Source organism: Musa acuminata, chromosome BXJ2-1 (genome assembly GCF_036884655.1).
Source record: "Musa acuminata AAA Group cultivar baxijiao chromosome BXJ2-1, Cavendish_Baxijiao_AAA, whole genome shotgun sequence".
Lineage (NCBI taxonomy): Eukaryota > Viridiplantae > Streptophyta > Magnoliopsida > Zingiberales > Musaceae > Musa > Musa acuminata.
In genome coordinates, this window is record NC_088338.1 from 17,041,368 (window position 1) to 17,062,810 (window position 21,443).

At 37.7% G+C, this 21,443-nt stretch overlaps 1 protein-coding gene across 4 annotated transcripts in view; it reads left to right on the forward strand.

Moving 5' to 3' along the window:
• LOC135599024 (pentatricopeptide repeat-containing protein At4g04790, mitochondrial-like) overlaps positions 1-21,114 on the forward strand; it is a 70,813-nt gene extending 49,699 nt beyond the window's left edge. The window contains exons 10-17 of one of the 4 annotated variants that reach the window (XM_065093657.1): positions 852-971; positions 6,029-6,133; positions 13,581-13,745; positions 13,866-13,993; positions 14,077-14,146; positions 17,935-18,152; positions 20,296-20,451; positions 20,620-21,114. In XM_065093657.1, the coding sequence (XP_064949729.1) occupies positions 852-971; positions 6,029-6,133; positions 13,581-13,745; positions 13,866-13,993; positions 14,077-14,146; positions 17,935-18,152; positions 20,296-20,422 (933 nt within the window). In that variant the 3' untranslated portion in view covers positions 20,423-20,451; positions 20,620-21,114. Of the gene's footprint in view, positions 1-851; positions 972-6,028; positions 6,134-13,580; positions 13,746-13,865; positions 13,994-14,076; positions 14,147-17,934; positions 18,153-20,295 lie in introns of all 4 variants that reach the window. The other 3 variants (XM_065093658.1, XM_065093659.1, XM_065093656.1) reach the window with 3 other exon arrangements.
• The last annotated feature ends 329 nt before the right edge of the window (positions 21,115-21,443 follow it).

Here is a 21,443-nt window from a genome sequence, read left to right on the forward strand (position 1 = left end):
TTGCCCATTTTTACATGTATTCATATAAAAACTTGTGCATTTAATTGAAAAACCATGCTACTTGTCTAAAAGTTCTTATATGAGAATGTAGTTAGTTATTCAATCAACATGGAGCAGCTAAAGAACCATTTTAGAACCTTTTCCAATACTAATGTGGATCCTCCAAGTGAAGAGAGTGACCAAGAAAGGCCTAGACAAAAGAAACATTATGAATGGTTTGGTTGTAAAAGTTCAAAAGATCTTTTCATGCTAGCATTGGTTCAGTATAGGTATACTGGATGGGACACCGATCTGTACTGACCGATTCACTGAAAATCATGGACTGTTATTGAGCTGTATGTTCCAGTTCCCATCCTTGATCAGACTAGCAAATACTGGATGATACTTGATACTTAATAGTCCTACTGGTATTTGAACCTAATACATATGTAAGTAGATAAAACTTAAAAGTACAATAGCAAACATTACTTCTTAATCCTAAAAGGCTAAAACCAAGCTAGGTTGCACTGATGCAACTTTTTATGGCTGGTATCTTCTTGATCCATTTGCTTCTTGACCAAGAAGCCTAGTGGTTCTTCAGTAAAGTCTGGCATTACCTTTGGTCCTTCGTAAAATGGATATCTTTGCCATCTCAATCTTTGCTGTGAATACTTTTGTGGTTTTGCCATTGGACTGCTCTTTTTTATATCTTATCACCACTTCTGTAAACATGAAATTTATAATGTAAGAAAGATGTGTCTGTCTCATGATACAAATTTGTTCCATTGAACCTGGATATCTCTTAAAATAATACCCTTTTTTTTATTGTCTATCTTGGTCTCTTATGTCTTTCTTTTTTTCCGTATATGTAGCAAAATTATTATGGAGCACTTAATGTTCTCAAACAAATGGAAGATGCAGATATAAAACCAGATTCCAAGACTTTCAGTTATTTGATAGCTAACTGTAAATGTGAAGAGGATATTGTCAAGGTTAGTATATATCAGATTGCATTATATCTGTTACTGAGTCATTGCAATGGACGATGCATATTATTTGTTTCAGATTCATGGATCTTGAATCCCACTGTAGATTGTTTCTCCTATTTTTGTATTTCGGTTATTTAGCCTTTACTGATGCATTTGCATCGACCATAAATTTGTATGTCTAATCTTAACTTGAATATGATAAACTCAAATTGTGTGCCTTTTGTGGTGGATTTTGACATGTCCAAGAGGGAGAAAGCTATAGGTGCTATAATAAAGTTGTTTTTTTGTGACCTAGGTGAGCAAAGCTTGACTCACAAACACAACCTCTTAAAGGCTTGCATTGACCCTCCTAGACCCTGTATTAATGGAGCCTTGTGCTGTGCATTGGTGCCCTTTTTCTTTTATTCTTACATGTCTGAGTAATTAATGGCAATGGCACAGTGATAATTTCTATTGCTAATGCTAGTGTTCAAAATTTTTGGGGAGAAGTATAGATATTTATATTTTATATTTTTGGACATAGAAAAGGCATATTATATGATTACTAGCTATGCTGATCAATGTCAAGGGACTTCTACTTTTCTGGCATGGTATAGGCATATGGTATTTGTGTCCAGAGTATTTTGATAAAGCAGGGTACCAAATTTGACTTGTTTCAGCTGGCTCAGACCTTTGTTACTAGCGTGATAATAGCACTGGATTGCCAAAGTTAAAACCTTCTTCTTAGATACTAAAATGATATTTACTGTGGCCTACTGGGGAGACATACTGGATCATTTACTTGTTTGGATCAGTTGAGCCTTTATCATATAGTTATGCCCCAACTGCCAGTCCTCAAAGTCAATATTTGTCTGCAGCTAGTGTGATAGACTTACATTATCAAGTTGTTGTAGAGATCATTTTAGCAGAAGACTACAAGCAAAAGGAACTTTGTCAATACTAAATCAGAAAATAGAGGTATATAGCAAAGAGAGAAATTTTCAGTGCCTTGAATAAATTAATGAATGAAAGATGAGAGGAAGAGGTGCATCGGGAATTTCTGTTTGACTATCTAATACACTTATGTTTGAAGAAAATTTTATCAGAAATTCACTGATCTTCCTTGCTTTCTTAAGCCAGAATGTTGGGCAGTTTGAGTGCCTTACAAGGAAAGAGTGAGATGATTACATTATTTGTTTGTTGAAGGTACTCACAATGGATAATACCAATGTGGTATTCATTGGTGACAAAAAAAGACTTTTAAATACAAAAACAAAGGAACTTGAGTTGATTTTGAATCAATCATACCCAAGAATACAACAAGGGAAGCCCCTTCTAGAAAGCGAGAGAATATGGTATGCCTTGGATGGTCTTCTTCTTTAAGATGAAACATGGGAAGGATGAGTTGTTTTATAAGGAAAGAATTGTCCATAAAATGATGAATAATTGTTTTCCATGGCTAATAAATGTCCGAAGAAGACATTCTCTAACAAGGGAATTTGAATTGGTTTGAACTAGACATACTCGGGAGAGTAACAACTAACAACCATGGTTCACCTTATCATGTCGAAGTATTGGTCTTTGGTTGGACCGGTACGTACTGTTCGTGTAACATATACATCAGTACATGTCATTAAACCCAAGAAAGGGATTTTATCCTAATTTTATAGTATATAAATTAAATTTGGTACTGAAATATGCATTAATAAGCCTCTAATTACCCACTAAACATGGTGCCTAGATATCCTAATTTATTGTTGTCTATGCCAAGGTCTAAACCAATAACATATATTTGGCTTTATGTTTATAGCCTCGTCAATATTGATTTGACTTCCGGTAATTTATTTGGGATTCTAAGATTTCAATAAGATTAGTGTTTGTACAATATTCAGGACTCATGGTTCTAATTCTTAAAATTAAGGCTTGAGTCATGGACCCTTTATCAGTATGATAGATACATCTATAGCGATAATGATATATTGTGGTAAAAAAATATAACGGGCATGGTGATGAGGTGACTGAGAATTTGGACAGTGCAGTATCTGACCATTCTACGTCACTCTGGCCATTACTAAACTCAGACCAAGTATCATAGATTAGACTGCATAAATCATGTTTAGCAAAGACTAACACATGACTGAGAGACTAATGCTGGAGCTGCCTTTCAAAATATCTAGGGTGTTTGTAAATGTGCATTCAATACAATGGTGTGGTGTCAATCTCCTCTGCATGGCGTGAACCCTACTTTCATTTATATTCTTTTCTTTGGTACATGTTTGATCATCATTATTTTTGCTTTTCAAGGTTCTTGGGGCCGATTTGACATTGCTGGAGCCAAGGTAGATAGATGAGAAGAAATCGACTCCTCATGTTTGATTGGAGACAAACTTCTCATCTATAAGAGTAGATGTGTGTGTGTGTGTGTGTGTGTGAGAGAGAGAGAGAGAGAGAGAGAGAGAGATCTATCTCATATGTCATTTACAATTCCACTGAAAATATATTTTTTTAAATATTTCATTTAATTGAAATAATCTGGGATGTTTTACTTTACTCTTTAGCAACCTACATGCGCCTAGTCCTTTGAGTTCAGTTGCTTATTGGTTTGTGAATTACAAGCTTAATTGTTGGAAGGATACTAGTATGTTGATGGACTTGATGTTGACATTTTCAGTTTAATATTCAAATTGTTTGTAATATATGACATTGATATGTTAGGGAATGATTGTGTGTGATGGATGCAATAATGATTTTCCCCAAAGTGAAATTTCCAAGCATAAGTTTGAAGACATGCAACTGCACTGTCTAGCTTTCTTTATGTGAACTCAAAATGGGGTTTGAGATTCTTTTTAAGATATCAATGGACAGGTGTCTTATTTCTCATCGTAAAATTTAAGCGGATGACAGCACCTTAGTTTAACCTGATGAAATTATTCTATCAGTTTCTGGGAGAAAACTGAGCGATAATTCATAATGCATTCTGCTGTTAGGTCCACTTGATAATTCTATTGTTAGTGTGTGTGTGCAAGAGAGAAACCATAGTTATCATAACTGAACCAGGAGTAACCCAGTCAAGCATTGGGTTACTGGCCGATCCAGTGGGTCAATTGGTCGGACCATATGTTTAATTTAATAATATTTTAGATTATATTAAATACTTTTAAATTATATATAATAAAAATCTAAAATATTGAACATAAACATTTGTGCTAATTATATGGAAAACGATAATATCAACCAACATTATGAACATAAACATTTGTGCTAATTATCGTGGTTCCCACTTTTTCCGGTCTGACCACCCTGGTTTGGTCGGGTTCTGATTACTATGAGAAAAACTATTGCAGGCTTCGAGGAGAATAAGACTGCAGTGATGCTATTGGAAAAAAGGGTAAAGGAGAGTTAAAAAGAGAACTTTCATGACAGAGTTCTAAGCAGGAGCTAAGAGAACATACTGTAATGATGAGTCCAGAGATCCTTCTAATTGTTTTTTGTTATAATTCATTGTCTTTTATGTCTATGCATTTCAATGTCAATTGCTGCATCTAGTTGAAGTAGTCTTCATCAGTTATCTCTATTAATGTTTGTCCTTCTATAATTCTCTTAAAAACATTGTTTTCCTTTTTGTTGTCTAGATTTCTTGCTGATTTAGCTTTTTGGAAGTTAAAGTAGAATCTAGAGATTGTTGGGGAAAACCAAAAGACATTATTCATATAAGCTTATGTTTGGAGCATGGGATTCAATTTTGCCTATTGGACCTATATCAGTCCAACCTTGGACCAGTACAGGTCCTATATGTGCTGGCATACTGGCTGATGCATACTAGCTGATGGTATGTCAGTACACACCACTGTACAAAAAAACCAAAAAATTGGCTAGAAAAAAAAAACCTAATTTAGGGTTCTTTCTCATATTTTATTTGTAAATAAAATCAATAGTAAGACTGTTGTACCACTCAAACCTGTACGAAAAGGGCTGTGGTACATCCTGGTCTCTCGTTTCGGGTGGTTGGTACAACTCATGGAAAAAAACATAAAACAGTGATTCATGAGCCCTCTTCTTGCTGCTGCTGCCATTCTTGAGCCCTCTTCTTGTGACACCACTGTTGTCATCTGTGAGCCTTCTCACCGTTGTCCTTCTTTTCCTCCTCTTCTCATCCTTCTCTTCTTCCTTTTTCTTCCTTCTCCTTCAGTACTTCCTCCTCCATTGCCTTCCCTTATTGCTTCTTCTTTCTCCTTCATCCTTTTCCTCCACCATCTCCTCTTTCTTACTCTTCCTTTTTCCTCCTCCACTGTGCCACCTTCTTCTGCTTCTTCATCTTCAAAACACTGGTGTGTACCAGCATAGGGTGTCAGTGTACTGGTACCAACCAGTACATACCAGTCGAGCCAGTGATGGTACGAGACTAAAAATCTTCTTGAGCAAATAGCCCTCCCCTAGATTTTCTTAAATGATTTTGGAAGAATTTGTGAAAGATTAAGGAGAGATTTAGAAGGGAAGTAAAGAAGAAAATAAAGTGAGTGAGAGAGTCGGTTTAAAGCTACCAAAGAGACCCATCTGGCTGAGGTCAGTAATGGGCATGCCTACTGCCAGAACAGGCATTGTAAGTCTGTTTGGTCAGGGTCACTATTGGATATGTTTACTGCCTGTACGGACCTGTTATCAGGCCTGTAATGGACAGTAAGTCCAGTTTACAGGGGTTACCAAGCTGTAACCCCTGTATTGGACCTAGTACAAGCATTGTAAGTCTGTTTGGTCAGGGTCACTATTGGATATGTTTACTGCCTGTACGGACCTGTTATCAGGCCTGTAATGGACAGTAAGTCCAGTTTACAGGGGTTACCAAGCTGTAACCCCTGTATTGGACCTAAACCACCTGGTTGGCCTGTACTGAACAGGTAAGTCCAATTTATATTCCTCTATAATATGTTTTCATCATGATTCTGAAGATTTATTGAATCTTTTTTTTTTCCAAAAATTCATTTGTTTATGATGGTTCCATTATGATGTTTACCATAAATTATTGTTGTTCACTCATGATATTCTGCTAAAGCCTAATATAGTGAGCTTTGAACTGTATGCAGTATCGTGATGAAATGCGCCACTCTGGAATCGAATTTACTAAGTATGTTTATATGGCCCTCATAAATGCTTATGCAAAATTTGGAAACTTCGAAATGGCAAAACAGGTAATCCATTCAGATATGTGCACAATTTTCTTGTTGTTTTAATTGTGGCTAATTTTATGATTTTCTTAACATTGCTATCCAAATCATGTTCTCTATAAGTAGAGAGTACTGTTTTTTAGCATTCATGATATCATTTGAGAGTAACTATTGCTCAAATCCTTGGGTTAAGGTACCACCTATTGACAATAACTTTCCTTGAAATACTTTGTTTTACAAAGTGTTTAAATCAAGGTTGTCAAACTCGCGATATGGGCCTTAAGATCACACAATCTTACAGCCCAGGTCAAGCTTGGCAAGTTGAGCTGGTCTTCGAAGGTAAATCTAATGGGATCGAACCCACTCGCGAGTCGACTCGATAAAATCCCTAGCTCATTTCTCTACTATTTTATTGCAGTCATGTTCCTAATGATGTGATTCCATCATTCATATATAAGACGTTCGGAAGTGTGAGGCTTTCATTCTCGAGAATTGAGCCTTGAGCTAAGATGAAAATTTGTAGTTTTGATTTATATGTTTTTTTAATTGATTTATATGAATTTAATCTCATCTAAAATCTTCTATTTTTTAATCCATAACTATTATATTTTAGAAAAAGAATATTTTCTTTGCTCATTTGTGCTTTCATCCAATGCCATATTGGTATCTGAGTACTTGTTCCATGTGTAATACATCAGCTTGTCATCATATATGATTCCTTTGTAATCATGTGTTGGTTGTTTCTAATAAGTCATGTTAGAAATTGTTAGTAGGCACATTCATGATTGAGATCAATTATTGAAAATTAAAATTCTTGTATTTTAGCAAGTTTACCATGCTTAGAATCTCCTTATCCTTTGTTAGTTTATGACCAGATTATCCCTTATTTACTTAATTGTCTCTATTAGTCCTATACCTGATGGTGTGATAATATAATTTACATGTTCCATTCATTCAAATTTTGTTCTTCCTACACATATGCAAAAGGTTGCTTTAAAGCCACTGCTTTCTTTGTGCATCTCAATAGAACCAACTAAAACAATAATTGAAATGCTATTTTAAGATGGAAGAATCCAAGTGCATTTTAGGTATTGTAATACATAATGTAGCATGAGCTTATTAGTTTCTTGGTCTTTACCTCATTTCACAAGGAATGGTCAAATTGGAACGTACCAACCACATTGGTAAATTCTGAAGGTTCGAAGAGTAATAAAGAGAAAAGGAAGGGACATATGGCCATAGAGGAAGAAAAGAAAGGAGGAAGGAAGAAGAGGATGCAGTGGAAGATGGAAGAAAAGAAAGCAAGAAGAGAAAGCGGTGGAGGAAGAGGAGAAGACGAGGAAGCATACCCAAGGTCGAAGGTCAACAGATGACAATGAGGAGATGTAGGTGATAGTGAGAAGAGCGGAGGTTTCATGGTGGCGGACGACAACTAGGGTCTATGGAGAAGAGGGCTAATTTTAACCTTTTAAATTTTTTTAATTACGACTCGAGCACCACAAATAGGGGCTTTTGGGTGGTCCATGTACTGGTTCATGCCTAGACTTGTACATATTACCTAGGACGTACTAGTCCAAGCAAAATGGAGTTCCATATTATTGACTTTCATTTGAGGCAATCAACTTAAAGTGGGATACATAATCCATACTTTTCAACAGAATAAATCATTCTACTACATATTGTTTGCACTGATTGCAAAGGGAAAATGATATGGCTGTAAATTAAACCACAATTTCAGCTAAGACTAAACCACGGGGCAGTAAACAAGTAAATTGTCTTAGATGGCTGAACTTCCACTCTGAATTATCCGACTGCATGTGATCTAGCTTTGGCGTCAAATTTTTTTTCCTTATGATGCACATACTATTGAGAGTCTACAACCCAAAGAATTTAATTTCAGGGGACCCATACTAGTCTATTGATATGTGTCCAATCCATGCTATGGGTGAGGCAAGGAGGAAAAGACAATGCACAAGTCTAGGAATGACGGGCTGTCACGGACTTAGCTGGTTTTGCCTAAGTCGTGCGACACCCTTTCATGTCTGTCTGTAAAAGATCAGCCTCCCCGAAACCTCTTATGGTCCCTTAAGGACCTATAAAAGATAAAACGAGTTAGAGAAAGTGTTTAAATCAAGATCCACAAGCACAACCATTTCAGCAAACACTTGATAGACAATGCAAATTGCAAACATGGACTTCGTAAACTTTAAATGATTACACAACAAAGGGTCTAAGATGGTCCACCACAAACCAAAGTCCCTATAAATGCCCACATGACACAACTTGTGTTTACAAACCTAAAATGGCCATTAAAGCCAACCAAAATGGGGTTGTTAAGTCTACTGTCAACCCTCTGCATATTGTGTAAAGCATGAACAAAATCAAAAGACACGAACATACATGAGCATTACATCAAACACCCTATTTACAACTTTATCCGTGATATTCTCTCCCACTTATTCCTTCGACGTCCTCGTTGAAGTCTTTGCGGATGCTACATCTCGCATTTGCTGAATCTTCAATCTTCTGCTCTAGCTGCAATGTGCCTCTTGGTTCTTAGCTGCTCTCCGCCGCTATTGTTGAGTAGTTAAACTTTGATCTACTATGTTGCTTCAACTCGCTAATGACTCTTGACTCTGGTGTGGGATCAATTGAGTTATGTTGATCCTTGTTGGTTCCTACAGATCCTTCCGATTCAGAAAAAGACCTTCCTTGTTGTATGCTAGTCTCTCAAACATCTCACATCGTTTGAATTGGGTGAATGCATATTGGAGCTTTAACGAGCATCATCTCGTAAACTTTGAAGTTTTTTGAGGTCTTTCCTCCGCAAAATTTGTCCATCGATTCTTCTTTCACTTAGTTATCACCTTTAAGTAGGTTCGCATCATTTTCGCTTTTGATTAGCATTCTGTTGAGAAATGAAACGGACAATCTACTCTCAGTAGAATCGATCATCATTGATAAGGATTTGACAGTTGTTGTCTTCCACTAAGTTTCTTCAAAGGGTCATTAAACCTATGTAGAGTTTCGTCCAATAAGAGGACTAGGGTACTCAGTTTCGTCCATTCTCTTAAGAGTTGAGAAAACAAAGGTTACTTGACTTCGCTTGCCTCCTTGAGGGTTATACTCCATGCATTGAGTTGGTTACTAGCCTTCGCTTGTTCTTTGCTCACACTTCTGAAGCACTCGAAGCGTTTGCATTTCTGCATTAAGTTAGTTATCGTGATTCGCTTTCTCACTGCCATCGAACTTCTGGAATGCAAGAAGTTTTATACAAAAAGAGTAAAATTTTGCCCTGACTTAAAGCAAGTCTCCACTAGTTTTGGTCACCTTTGGGATTGTACTGTCTTCTCCATCATTTCTATCGCCTACTATGAGTAGAAAAGGTACAGCACCACGTACTGCCTACTTCGTTCCTCGGTAGAGCACTGTTGCATCGATTCAAAGTTCTCCAGTTTTGGCTATTTTGATGAAAAGCTTGTTGATATCGATCTTACAAAGTTCCCTAGCCTCTACCCTTCAGCCTTATCTTGGTACTTGGAGATTGCCTTTGCATTCTTCACCTCAGCCCCTTTCATGACCAAGCGCTCTCCCTCTGTGAGAGCAAGTGATCAATGATTCCACGGAAGTCTCGCCTCTGGGGCCCTAGTATCCATCACCTCGCATTTGCGCCCCTTGCTTCACGATCGGTAGATTAGCCTCTATAGCATTGTGGTACTCCTTTGAGTCCACTTCTATTCTAGCCGACGCTTGTTTTTGGATAGTTAAGTCCCTCTGGACTCGTAGTCGCTTTCTCGCCCCTTTCTGACTCGTGTTTCAACACCTCTATGTTCTCCAAGCATTTTCCCGTAGTCGATGGAAAGACATACTACAACTCTCATGTATGGCCTCTACCATCATGTTGCAGGGCTCACGTCGGTTTTGTTCTCCTTAGCTTCCTTGGTTGCAATGTTCACTTACTTGGCTTGTCCTCTAACTTTTCGGACTCCCTTGAGCAAATATGAGCTTTGGAATAGTTCAACTCTCCAATCGCTCTGATCATACCTCTGTATAATAAGCTCCACCCATGAGACTCATTGGTACTTACACTCGGAATTCTCCCTCGATGTTACACAACCCCCATATGCTAATAACCAAGGCTTTCATTCGATGCAACATTCGATGCACGCACGGAAGACTCGCCTCTGTGATACCATGGCATTCACTCATTGAATCCATAACCTTTTTTGTCATCGTGTTGTTCACCGAAGTGGAGCTCCCAGTAGTGCTCCCGATTATATCTTTGCATGATCTAGTCCCTGGCGAGACTTGTCCCGTGTGTGTCGCATTGCCTCGAACTATTCCATCACGATCCGCTACACCATGTCACCTCCTGGTAATATCTCCGATTGTGTTTGCTCCTTTGCAATCAACATTCGTCCACCCGCTCTCAAGTCACACCCGGACAAAGTGCAACTCTAGGACAGTCCGTCGCCTAGCAACTCTCGAAGTCCACCGACTTCACTGAAATTGATACGCCATTGTCAGGATCCTGGGCCTCTGCCCCCAGCACAATGTTCGCTACCCATCGCTTCCTTCGCCGACAACCCGAATGACTGCATTGTAGCATATTCTTCAAGAGTACCCGCCTCCACATCCTCTTGCCCTGTGCCAAGGCATTTTGACCCTAACTTCACCTCCACAGGTTGAGTTACCTCAGTTCCTCCGTTAAATGCTTCACCGAGATAAAGTGCATGTGCCTCGAAGCTCCCTTCGTCTTTGGCACCATGCAGGATGAGTCGCTCCATCAGAATGAGAGACCCATAAAATGACATTATTCAGCTCTTGCCTCTGCAAGAGTTCATGTCCTTGACCTCTGTCCAAGGAAAGCTTCGTGCCTCCGCTCTATATTTAATCTTCTATATTGACTCCCTTCATGCGGCTTGAGCACTTAACCAAGTTCCAACCAAGTTGCTCCTCCCTTCGGTTTGTATTGAGTTGATGGTAGCTCTCACGCCCACCATTCCACGAGTCAACCCTCCGTTGAATCCGATTTCTACATCGGCTCTAAGTGTGCCTTCGTCTGGTGTTGCCTTGGGTCGCTCCCTCACATGATCTTGCAATGCATCCACCAACGCATTGCCTCATTCAAGATCATGCGATGACTCCTCGTCGCTTGCTCGTTCTATTAAGCTTTGTGTTGTTGTCGTCTTGAGGTACCCCCTCTCAACATTTGCGATCCGTTGCACATGATTCTCCCTCTGGAGAACTAGGACTCATCCCTCCTGGATATTTGTCCCGTTGAAGCAACTTCTCTTTTTGCATCCTTCCCTTTGGAAGTTTCGGAGATCACCATCCCCTTGGGCTACTTCACGTTGCTGAACAAATTGCTAATTATTCAGCCCCCGCAAACGCATTTTGCTTGATCACGACTCTTCGCTAGTTCAGCAACATGCTGAACTTGTTGCTCACTTCAGCCTCCTGCTGACATATCCTTCCCATGTCGAGAAAAAGTTTTAATGCTCCATGGCATCGAGTTTTGGTCGCCTTGAGATGGCCACAAACAGTCCATTATCCGCATACAAGCCCTTGCATAAGTACCGAATACTTCGAGTTAGCAATTCCCCGCACCTCTATGAGCTTTGGTCAACTCTTTTAGTCATTAAGCAACCCATCCCACCTTACACGGTCTCATCCTTTGCTAAGCACCCCACTTGCCTTTGTGTGCTACGCGTTCCTCCCAACTCGCTTGTCCTCGTGATGCCTCTCGCATGAAGGGTTGGTCATTCCTCTTAATGTCATCTCAGATGTCCGCTCCTCTGAGCAACTCCTTCCCTACACCTATGCTCATTCCCCCAAACGATCACGCGTGCTGGTTGCCCTCAACATAGCCCCACTAGGTTATCACATTTGCATGTCAAGTGTTTTTAAGTGTACTCATTTCGCCCTGATACCATTTATCACGGACTTAGCTTGTTTTGCCTAAGTCGTGCGACACCCGTGCATATTCGTCCGTAAAGGGTCAGCCTCCGCAAAAACTCTTATGATGCCTTAAAGACCTACAAAAGAGAAAACGGGCTAGAGAAATTATTTAACCCTAGATTCACAAACAATCATTTCAGCAAACACTTGATAGGCAATGCAAATTACAAACATGGGCTTCGCAAGCTCTAAATGGTTGCGTAACAAAGGATCTAAGATAGTCCTCCACAAACCAAAGTCTCCACAAGTACCCACATGACACATCCTGCATTTACAAGCCTAAAATGACCACCAAAGCTAACCAAAATTGGGCTATCAAGCCTACTGCCGACCCTTTACATGTTGTGCAAAGTATGAACAAAACCGAAAGACACGAACATACATGAGCATTATATTAAACACCTTGTTTACAGCTTTGTCCGTGACAAAGCAGTGGCAAGCGATGGGTGAGGGGTGGACCTACAGTGCGACGAGCGTCTTTTGAGTCACCTAACTAGACTGCCAAAAAGATGCAGTTTACATGTAGGTCGTTGCAAACCGGTTCAAGCAGTTTTCCATGCTACAATCTTGGGTGTCCAAATTTTGTTTCCTAATGTTCTCTTTTTCCTCTTATATTCTATTTTTTTTTCTTTTTTAATAAAATCAAGTCACAATCTGAACTGCCTTCTCTCTCTACCCTTGCTATTGTAGTTTGAGCCCTAGTTAATTCTGTCATAGATGATAGAGTGAACAGGCAAATGATGTCATGCAAGGCAGCTGAAAACCCTAGTATGCACCATGTTTGTCCTATATTCCTCTTTTCTCCTCTACAGACAAAACTAAGAGATTTTTAATGAATAAGTAGAACTAAAACTGAATTTATCAAGTGCAATTTGGTAATGCCAAGAGAAGTTGGTGGCTGAATTAAGGTTGTCAGTTGTCAGTGACGGTATTTTTATTCTTTTGAAAAGTTGGGGTTCTATTTGGGTATCATGGAAATAGGGTGTGCGATCCCGAAGAAGCCCAAAACTTGGTGCTTTTCCTGGAAAATTGGCCTATTTCTTTTGTGTCAATGTATCTCGTTTCTCTCCTTGCTGCATCTGGTGCTGAATTACATGTTCAGGTGTTGTTCTCCTTCCATATCCATCAAAACAGGTACTGAGGAAGATTTACCCCACAGCTGTATGACAACTTTTTTCTGACTTTATTTCTCAAAAAGCAAAAAAAAAGAAAAGAAAAGACATATGTATATATGTACATACATTACACATTTTAGGAACTTCTTGTAATTGGTCCAGAAGTCAAAGCCTTCATTGATGATTGATTGGGAATACTGTATGAATACTGATAGTCTCTTTATAAATGTTCATTTGCTGGATTACTCCAACCTGATTTCAACTTGACTAAGAAAAACCTTTCTTGTGATCTCATCCATCTGCTAGTTGACTTTTGTTCTTGGGATCTTGACCACTTTATATTTTTAAAGGAGTGGTAGTCATTCTAGATAAAAGTGATACATCTTCTGTTACAGGTTGTTTTGGATAAGGAGATACCAGTCAAGTACATTAACGAAATTAAAAGTGTGCTCGTGTCAGCCCTCTCATCAAATGGGCAAGTAAATGATGCACTCTGTGTTTCTGATGAAATCAAGCAAGCTGGATCCAACCTAGAGCCTAAGGCTGTTATATCCCTTATTGTAAGCACCATCGCACTGTTGTTTGTTTAAGTTATTTTTTGCTATTCTAATTTTTAATACATGTAAAATAATGAAGAAATGTTGATATATAATTGATGTGTATTTTATCTGTTAATTCAGGAACACATCCGAGCAGAAGGAGAAATAGATAGATTGCTTCAACTACTAGGGGAGTTGAAGGATTCAAACAGTTGGTTTGATGGATGCAGTAGAGTAATCCTGTACTGCATCCAGTATAACCTTTCTAGGTATGCTGTTACTGGCTGTGTGTATCTTTTTTTAAATGATACATTTATTGCTTTTGTTCTGATGCTTTTATTTTCTCAATCAGTACTGCTATTGAGTTACTTAAGCAGCTCAAAGAGAAAGATAAATCCAGTACATATATTGTTATCGATCAGGTTTGGCTTCGAATTCTTTCTTTATTTTTCATAATTAGTACTGCTTATGAGTTTGCTGCATATTGTCACAATTTCCACATGATAAAGTACATAATTGTGACTGCATATCCTGCATGCCTATCGTCAGTGGTGTTTTAATTGGTTTTGATGAATTAATCTTGGACCAAATTGATGAACCGAATGAACCTTTTGTTTAGCAAAATTCAAATCTATAGGAGAATGAATGGGACTGGTTAACTAACTGATCATCCAGTTAACCAGTTTAATCAATCATTACACTCTCTACTGGTGCCAAGTGCCCTGATGAATTTCAAGTGGTGAGAATTTAATCACACTGATACATAGAAAGGGTTGACTTTGGCTAGTTATCTAGTATTTCTTTTACTCTTCATCATTTCTGTTGATTGTGTTATTTGACCACTCTCTTTCTCATTGATTCGTTTCCTTCTAAATTGTGCCAGTTGTGTTGCTTGATGAATCTCCCTTTCAAAAGTGGGTCAAAGTGAACCAGTATGCTCATGTTTTCATGTTTTTAAGATAATTTTCCAACAAACACATGCTATAGTGATTAAGACATAGGTTGAAGAAAATCAATTCGATGGAGATTGATTGATCGGCCTGATATGCCCTCAAATAGTGCAAAAAGAACGGGAATGGCCATTTCAGTCTTGGCTGATTATGGGAGGACAAGAGTGGAGAAGGAGATGTGGGGAAAAGAGAAGCGAGTGGACTCATCAGCCAAGCGGCTATTTAGGAATTTGAGAATGTGGTCAAGGTAGATGGTGGGTTTTAAAAAATTCCTATAATAAAGTCTTTGGAGATTTATTATGATAGGCTTGAGAAAGAAGGGCATTCCGCTAACTATGTTAATGCTATAGAAAATATGTGTGATAGTGCAGTCTCTAGTGTTAGATTATAAGGAGTGTGTCTAGTAAGTATTCTGTCAATATTGGGTTGTATCAAGGATCAACATTAAATCCTTATTCTTTACATTTGTAACGGTTGAACTTACTAGTCGTATAGGTTCTTGATGTATTTAATATGTTGTTAATATAATTTTAGTTGATGAGAGCATGGTTCGCTTTACCAATCTATAACAGTAAACTGATCGGCCGTTGGTACGGTATGCATCGACATACCGACACACGATATAGTGGGGTATACCGACGAACTAGTATGTACCGTCCATACCAAGTAGTACGCCGTAGTACGATGAACCTTGGATGAGAGTTAAAATAAAGTTATTTCTAGATTTGAGTTATTAGAGAGAAACCTTGGAAACTAAAGGTTTTAAATTAAGTAGAATTACTAAATATATATGATGCAAATTTAGTAATACTGGGAGTTGACTAAAGAGGTAGTTTAATTTGATGGATAAAAAATTTCAATAAGTAAAAGTTTGAAATATCTTAGATCAATTATTTAATACGATGATGAGATTAAAGATGATATAGTAAATTGGATAGTTGAAGTGTAAAGAGAGAAACAGAGTTTTGTGTGATCACTGAATACATTTTAGATAAAAAGAAAAAAAAATTATAAGATAGTTATAGGCTAGCAATGCTTTATGCAATTGAATGTTGAATGGTCAGAAACAACATATAAAAAAAGAGCATCATCATGATGAGAATGTGAATTTGAGAATGTGGTCAAGGCAGATTGATTTATGAAAAATTAGGTGTAGCCTTGACAGATGATAAAATAGAGAAAAATCATTTGGGATATGGTCATATGCTAAGGAGATCTATAGATATTGTAAATCAAAGAGGTAAAACAGTTAATATCAATGGCAAGGTTTAGAATATTGTCTCGTAAGATATAGTATGAGCAATAACTATCAGTCCAATAATAGTTCACTAACTAGTACATTGATGTAAACCAAGCGATACCGACAAATGGTCGGTATGTTACGTATTGATAAGGTTTGCAATCTCAGTCTGTATCGGTATACTGACAAATGGTCGATACATTACGTACCGAGGCATATTGACAGTATGCTAGGGTACCGATAGTACACCCAAAAAACATCGAAAATAACTCCAAAAATAGAAAAAAGTTAGATTAGGTTTTTTAAGTTGAAAATAAATATAAATTTAGTATAATTTTAGCGAAAATAATCTAAATTAGGAAAGAATAGTGACATTTTTTTCGAGCATTGAGGAGTAGCTTTGTAGTACATTTTGGACCATCCTTCTGTTAATATTGAATTATCTACAAAGAAATTATTTGAATTGTTATTTTTTTAAATAATCGATCGATGAATATATTTGGTTCTATCACCAAAATGAACGATGGGACTCCACGGGTAGTGGATCAGGGTCCTTGATCATATGTATCTTTTGTATATCAATTTAATATGTTTATTAGACCCAATCTTAAAATTGATCTCACGACTTAGTATATTGATACACTGTATGTTATTGGTGCATCAATGAAGTGATGGTCGTAGTCTGATCGTCGTGAATCACATGTGTTTGAGGCGGCTCCTAAGGCAAATACGATTGTGGGATGTATTAGTGCAGAGTATAGAGAATGTCAAAACTTCTACTTTCGCCATTGATTTGTTATTATGTATCATAAGTTCGATTACTGTTCTGCTGTTCGGAGAAGTATGACCAACTATCACCGTACTGTTGTTGGCCATAAGATTCTCTATGATACGATGGTTGTGAATACAATAAGCTTCGCTCTGTGTCTACGTCATGTAGGCTCTATTGCATCTGCTCAAAATCATTCACTATCTTCCCCTTCCCCTTCCCGTTTCATGTCTAAATTTGACCAGTATCTTGTCGAGTTTCATGATTTGAATCTTGGGTGGCATGTGTAAAATACCGCTCCTTGGTTCATACACCACCCTCAAATTATGTAGACGAGACCATCAACTCTCCGGCGTTGTCACTATTATCGGTTGAGGCATTGTTGTCCACATTGTTGACATGTCTGTGGATTGAGCGGGTTTTTGAATGCGATTGAGAAAGTGTTTCGTCATCCGACTCGATTCTTTCCAATGGTGTAGCTGATGCTACTACCTTCTTCCCCTTCCCCTTTGCCTTTGCCTTTGCCTTTGTATATTGGGCGAACGACTGTGACGGTTGGGTGTCTCTAGTTCCTCGAGTAGTCTGACTCGATGCTGTCCGACTCCTTTCGCCATATTCTAACCGAGGGGGATCATCCTCTTATGCCTCCCAAATTTGATTCAATCCACAAATCATAATTTTGCTAAGTTTAGGAGAGTGAAAATATGAGAATGAGAGAGAGTAAGAATGAGTTTAAGAGTTGAAGAGATTGAGCGAGTGATATGAGTTGAAAAAAAAGAGAGAAAAGGGTTTAAAAACCCTTTCCTATGGTTCAAACGATCAATTTGACCATTTGAAATAGGGCGATCTCAACCCTTGATTGGTAACGATTGAAATCCGATCATTATCAATCGGTACAGGTTAGTAACAGTCGGATTTCGGCCATTACTTGTCAGCTTTATTTTCTCAAGTCATGTTAGGCCACCTGCTACTGGTGAATTTGAATTCTGGTTTTAATTCAGGTCAGTTTCCTGAGGCTAGGTCATTATGAAAGTAAGGTGATTTTCTCTTCACTTTTGAATCTTTGGCTTTCAGCACGATGGTACTTACTCCATGTTAAAACGTGTAGGTTCCTGATGATTTATGTGCATCTGCTCATTCATATTATGTTCCACACATTACATTTTTTATGCCAAATTACATTTGACTTGTTCTGTTTCTACAACCTATTTATTAAATTTTGTCAACTCATTAAGTTTCTTGATGGATCAGATTTTTAGCCAGATATGGGAGACAACACCTACTAATGTAAAGATTGGTGTAGAACTACTCCAAGCTGTTAAGGAAGAGCTTGAGCTTCATCCTTCTCGAACAAGTCTCGATTTTCTTCTCAGCACCTGTGTGAAGGCAAAAGATTCACAACTTGCTTGGTTTGTTTGGGCAGAATATGAAGCTTCTGGCCTTTCTTACAATGTTTCGACTTTTGTAAGGTATGCCACTTGATATCACTAACACATCTTTGCTAAAAGAGATATCAAATGCATGTTGCTATGGTGCTAAAGTCTTTGCATCTTAGTGTCTTCACATATTTAAGTCATCAGTACGAGGAATTGCTTGAACATGAAATCTATTTGTTGTTTTGAAAATGCATTTCTTAATGATCCTTGGTTCAAGTGGAGACGTAGATTATCCAAGAATAAGCTCTTATTCCATCTTTGGTTCTGGTTGTTGATCTCCCCAGCTTTGAAACAAAGAAAAATGGCCTTCTTTCTGGTTGCAAGTTGTCATTTGGAATCTCATTTTTAGTTTTACAATCCTAATATCTTGGGGGCCCCACATATTTTAACTAACAAATTTATTGAAGGAAAAAAATTAGATTAATGGTGCAATTTGGTTTAGGCTTGAAGGCCACATTTCAAGATATTTTTCTTGTTCCTCCAGTTTTTGAAAAGAAAGACTACAAAATTGTCTGTTAGTATGGTGTCGTTACATTAGGTGTCAGAATTGCCATGTCAGACATGCCTGAACATAATGATCACTAATCTCTCCTGTTGTGTGTACATTATCATAATGAATACAAGCTTGTGATCTACTTGGATTGCATTGAGGTTTTGATTCCACATTGGGAACAGATTAGAAGATGCCTTCATTTGTCATATCAGGATCACAAGGAAATGTAGGAAACACTTGTATTCAGCTATAGAGGTATCATAAGTTGGTTTGTCCAGTCACATTGGAAGTCATATATAAGGCTTCTTTAAAGCCTTTTCTTCATCCATTGTGATGTAATACATGTGATGTCAGAGAGACAGTTGTTGTAAAAGTGGATTTAAATTGGCAATAATGCTATAAATTTGTAGCATATTATCAAGTTAAGAGACCAAAAAAGGTGTACTTTATTATTATTATGATGTCAATCCTGTGATTATGCTCCGATTTATAAAACATTGCTTATGATCCCAGTTTGGATCCTGTCTTGTAACATAAATTGATATACAATTGTATCCGCTGGTGTTAGGTTGATTATGCTATTTTTCAAGTGTAGGAAGTTTTGCAAAGTGCATTTATAAGGATTGCCATAATCTTCAAGGAAGTATGCTTGCTGATATTAGCTGACTTGACTACCTAAATGTAGCTAAAAATTGGAAGCCTAAGCAACTTTAAAGTACACAAATCCTAAGCAATGATTGACCGCATTTATAGATAACCGAGAAGTCACAAGTAGACCTCTTATTTAGATGAAGTATGGGGCTAATGATTTCTAGTTGCTGTTCAGTAATTGTCAAGAATAGTTTTCACACATTTAACTCTGAAATTTCAAGGGTGAATAAAATAAGAGCTTAAGGTAAACGTATCAGCACATGGTTGTGAAGGAAAGCCTATATATGGATCCTCTGTTCGGAGCATGATCATACATCATACCAGTCACATTCTAATGTATGGTATAGGGTAGCAAATATCGGCAGAAAAGTTGAATAAATTTGAAAAATTAGGTGTATGAGTGGAGCCTATTAATTTTGAAAAATTAAATGTAAATGTACCTCGCTGTTTAGCTGTGTCTGAGGCTGGAGCACAATGCCATTGGTGGAAAGAAGAATGACCAAAAAGATTTAAATGTGAGGAAAAAGAGTTTAAGAAGGGGCAACCCACCAGCAGTGGAGCTCGCCCAAACTTGTAGTCAGTCAAGTCTCTTGCCATCCCTCATTTGGTCAGATTTTCTGTGCTGTACATGCCACCAAGTAGATATTTCAGGCTGTGGTTAAAAGTGTCATATCAGCAATGGAGCTCATAGTTACAACTTACAAGTTGTTTCTTTGGAATCCACTAGTAAGTTGTTTCTGTCCTGTAGTTTGGCATGTTTCTTTTGTAGTATGATAAGATAATCCTTTAAAAGAAAATAAAAAAAGTCATTCAGATAATGGATCATTATAATTTTCATGATTAATAACCTCAAATGCTTTTAGATCTCAGGAAAATGCAAAAAAGCCTTCTTAATCATAATTTTTTCAGAATCTGTCTTCAACTGTTGTTGCTGATGATAGGCAGGTTATATCATCTAAGATATATAGATTCTGCTTTCATCTTGAATGAAATGTTCTGAAGCAGTTGCTTGTCATCTAATTTACCGAGCAGGATGTACCAAGCACTTCTGGCATCAAGGGAGCAGGAAGCTGCCAACGAAATGCTGAAACAGATACCAAAAGAGGATCCCCATGTTCGTTGTCTCATCCAATCTTGCAAAACGGCATACTGTTATTGAAACTTGCTTCTGAATGAGGGAAGAACAAGGTGTTCTGACAATTGCCTTTATGGAAAATGCAAAGACATGCCAATGGCTGCAATATGCATAATTTATTTGCTGAATAATTTAGAAAAAATACTCTTTTCTTTTTCCTTGAGTCACCACAGTATGCAGCAAACTGCAAAGCTAAATCATCCCTTGCTATGACATTGTAGTAGGTGGCATGCTACAACAAGCTCCAATAAGTCATCAGTTGGAATCATTCTTGCAAATGCAACTCCACAGTTTGATGCATGCAACCTCAAGAGGATGGCAAAGGCCCACCGTTGGGTCACACCAGTCAGACTGTTGCCTCTCCAATGGCCTCAAGGTTAGAGGCACAAGCGGTAGAGAGCGCATTAATTTGCAGAGTTAGGCTTGACTTGAACTCGACAGAGGCATGCAAAATATCAACTTGTTCCGAGAGAATCAGAGATGGAGGCTGTTCTGCTAAACTGAAGCCTGGGCCATGGATCAGTTGGATGATACGTGTTTGTGATATGATCTGTCGGTCACAAGCGATGAGGTGCTGCTTTTGTTGGTGTCACCTGCTAAATCTATATTGGAAGGTATATTTTTTATTATTATATTATTCAGCATCAAACAATTGAAAGAATAGCACATTTTTGTTGGAACTCTGTAATTATTATTCTTATATGATGTTTACGAAATCATCGACTGTCAGATATCGATTGTTTGACATTCTGCAGTACTCACAAGGACTGCTGCTATTTAAGTTCGGAAACAGCAGTGTTTTGTCTGGTAATGTATGATCACTCACGCAGCTGGTAAGTATATGATCTTCATTAATAATATTTTAGTTTGACCAATAATGTAGGAGATTAATTATAGATTATTCATTGTAGTTAGATCTCTTTCTAAATCTAAAAAAATTATATTAAAATTCTTATAGTTAGACTTCTTTAATATCTCATTTCTTAAATTCAAAAAGTTAATATTGAGATTCTCTGAAATATTTAATTTTATTTAGTTTAATATT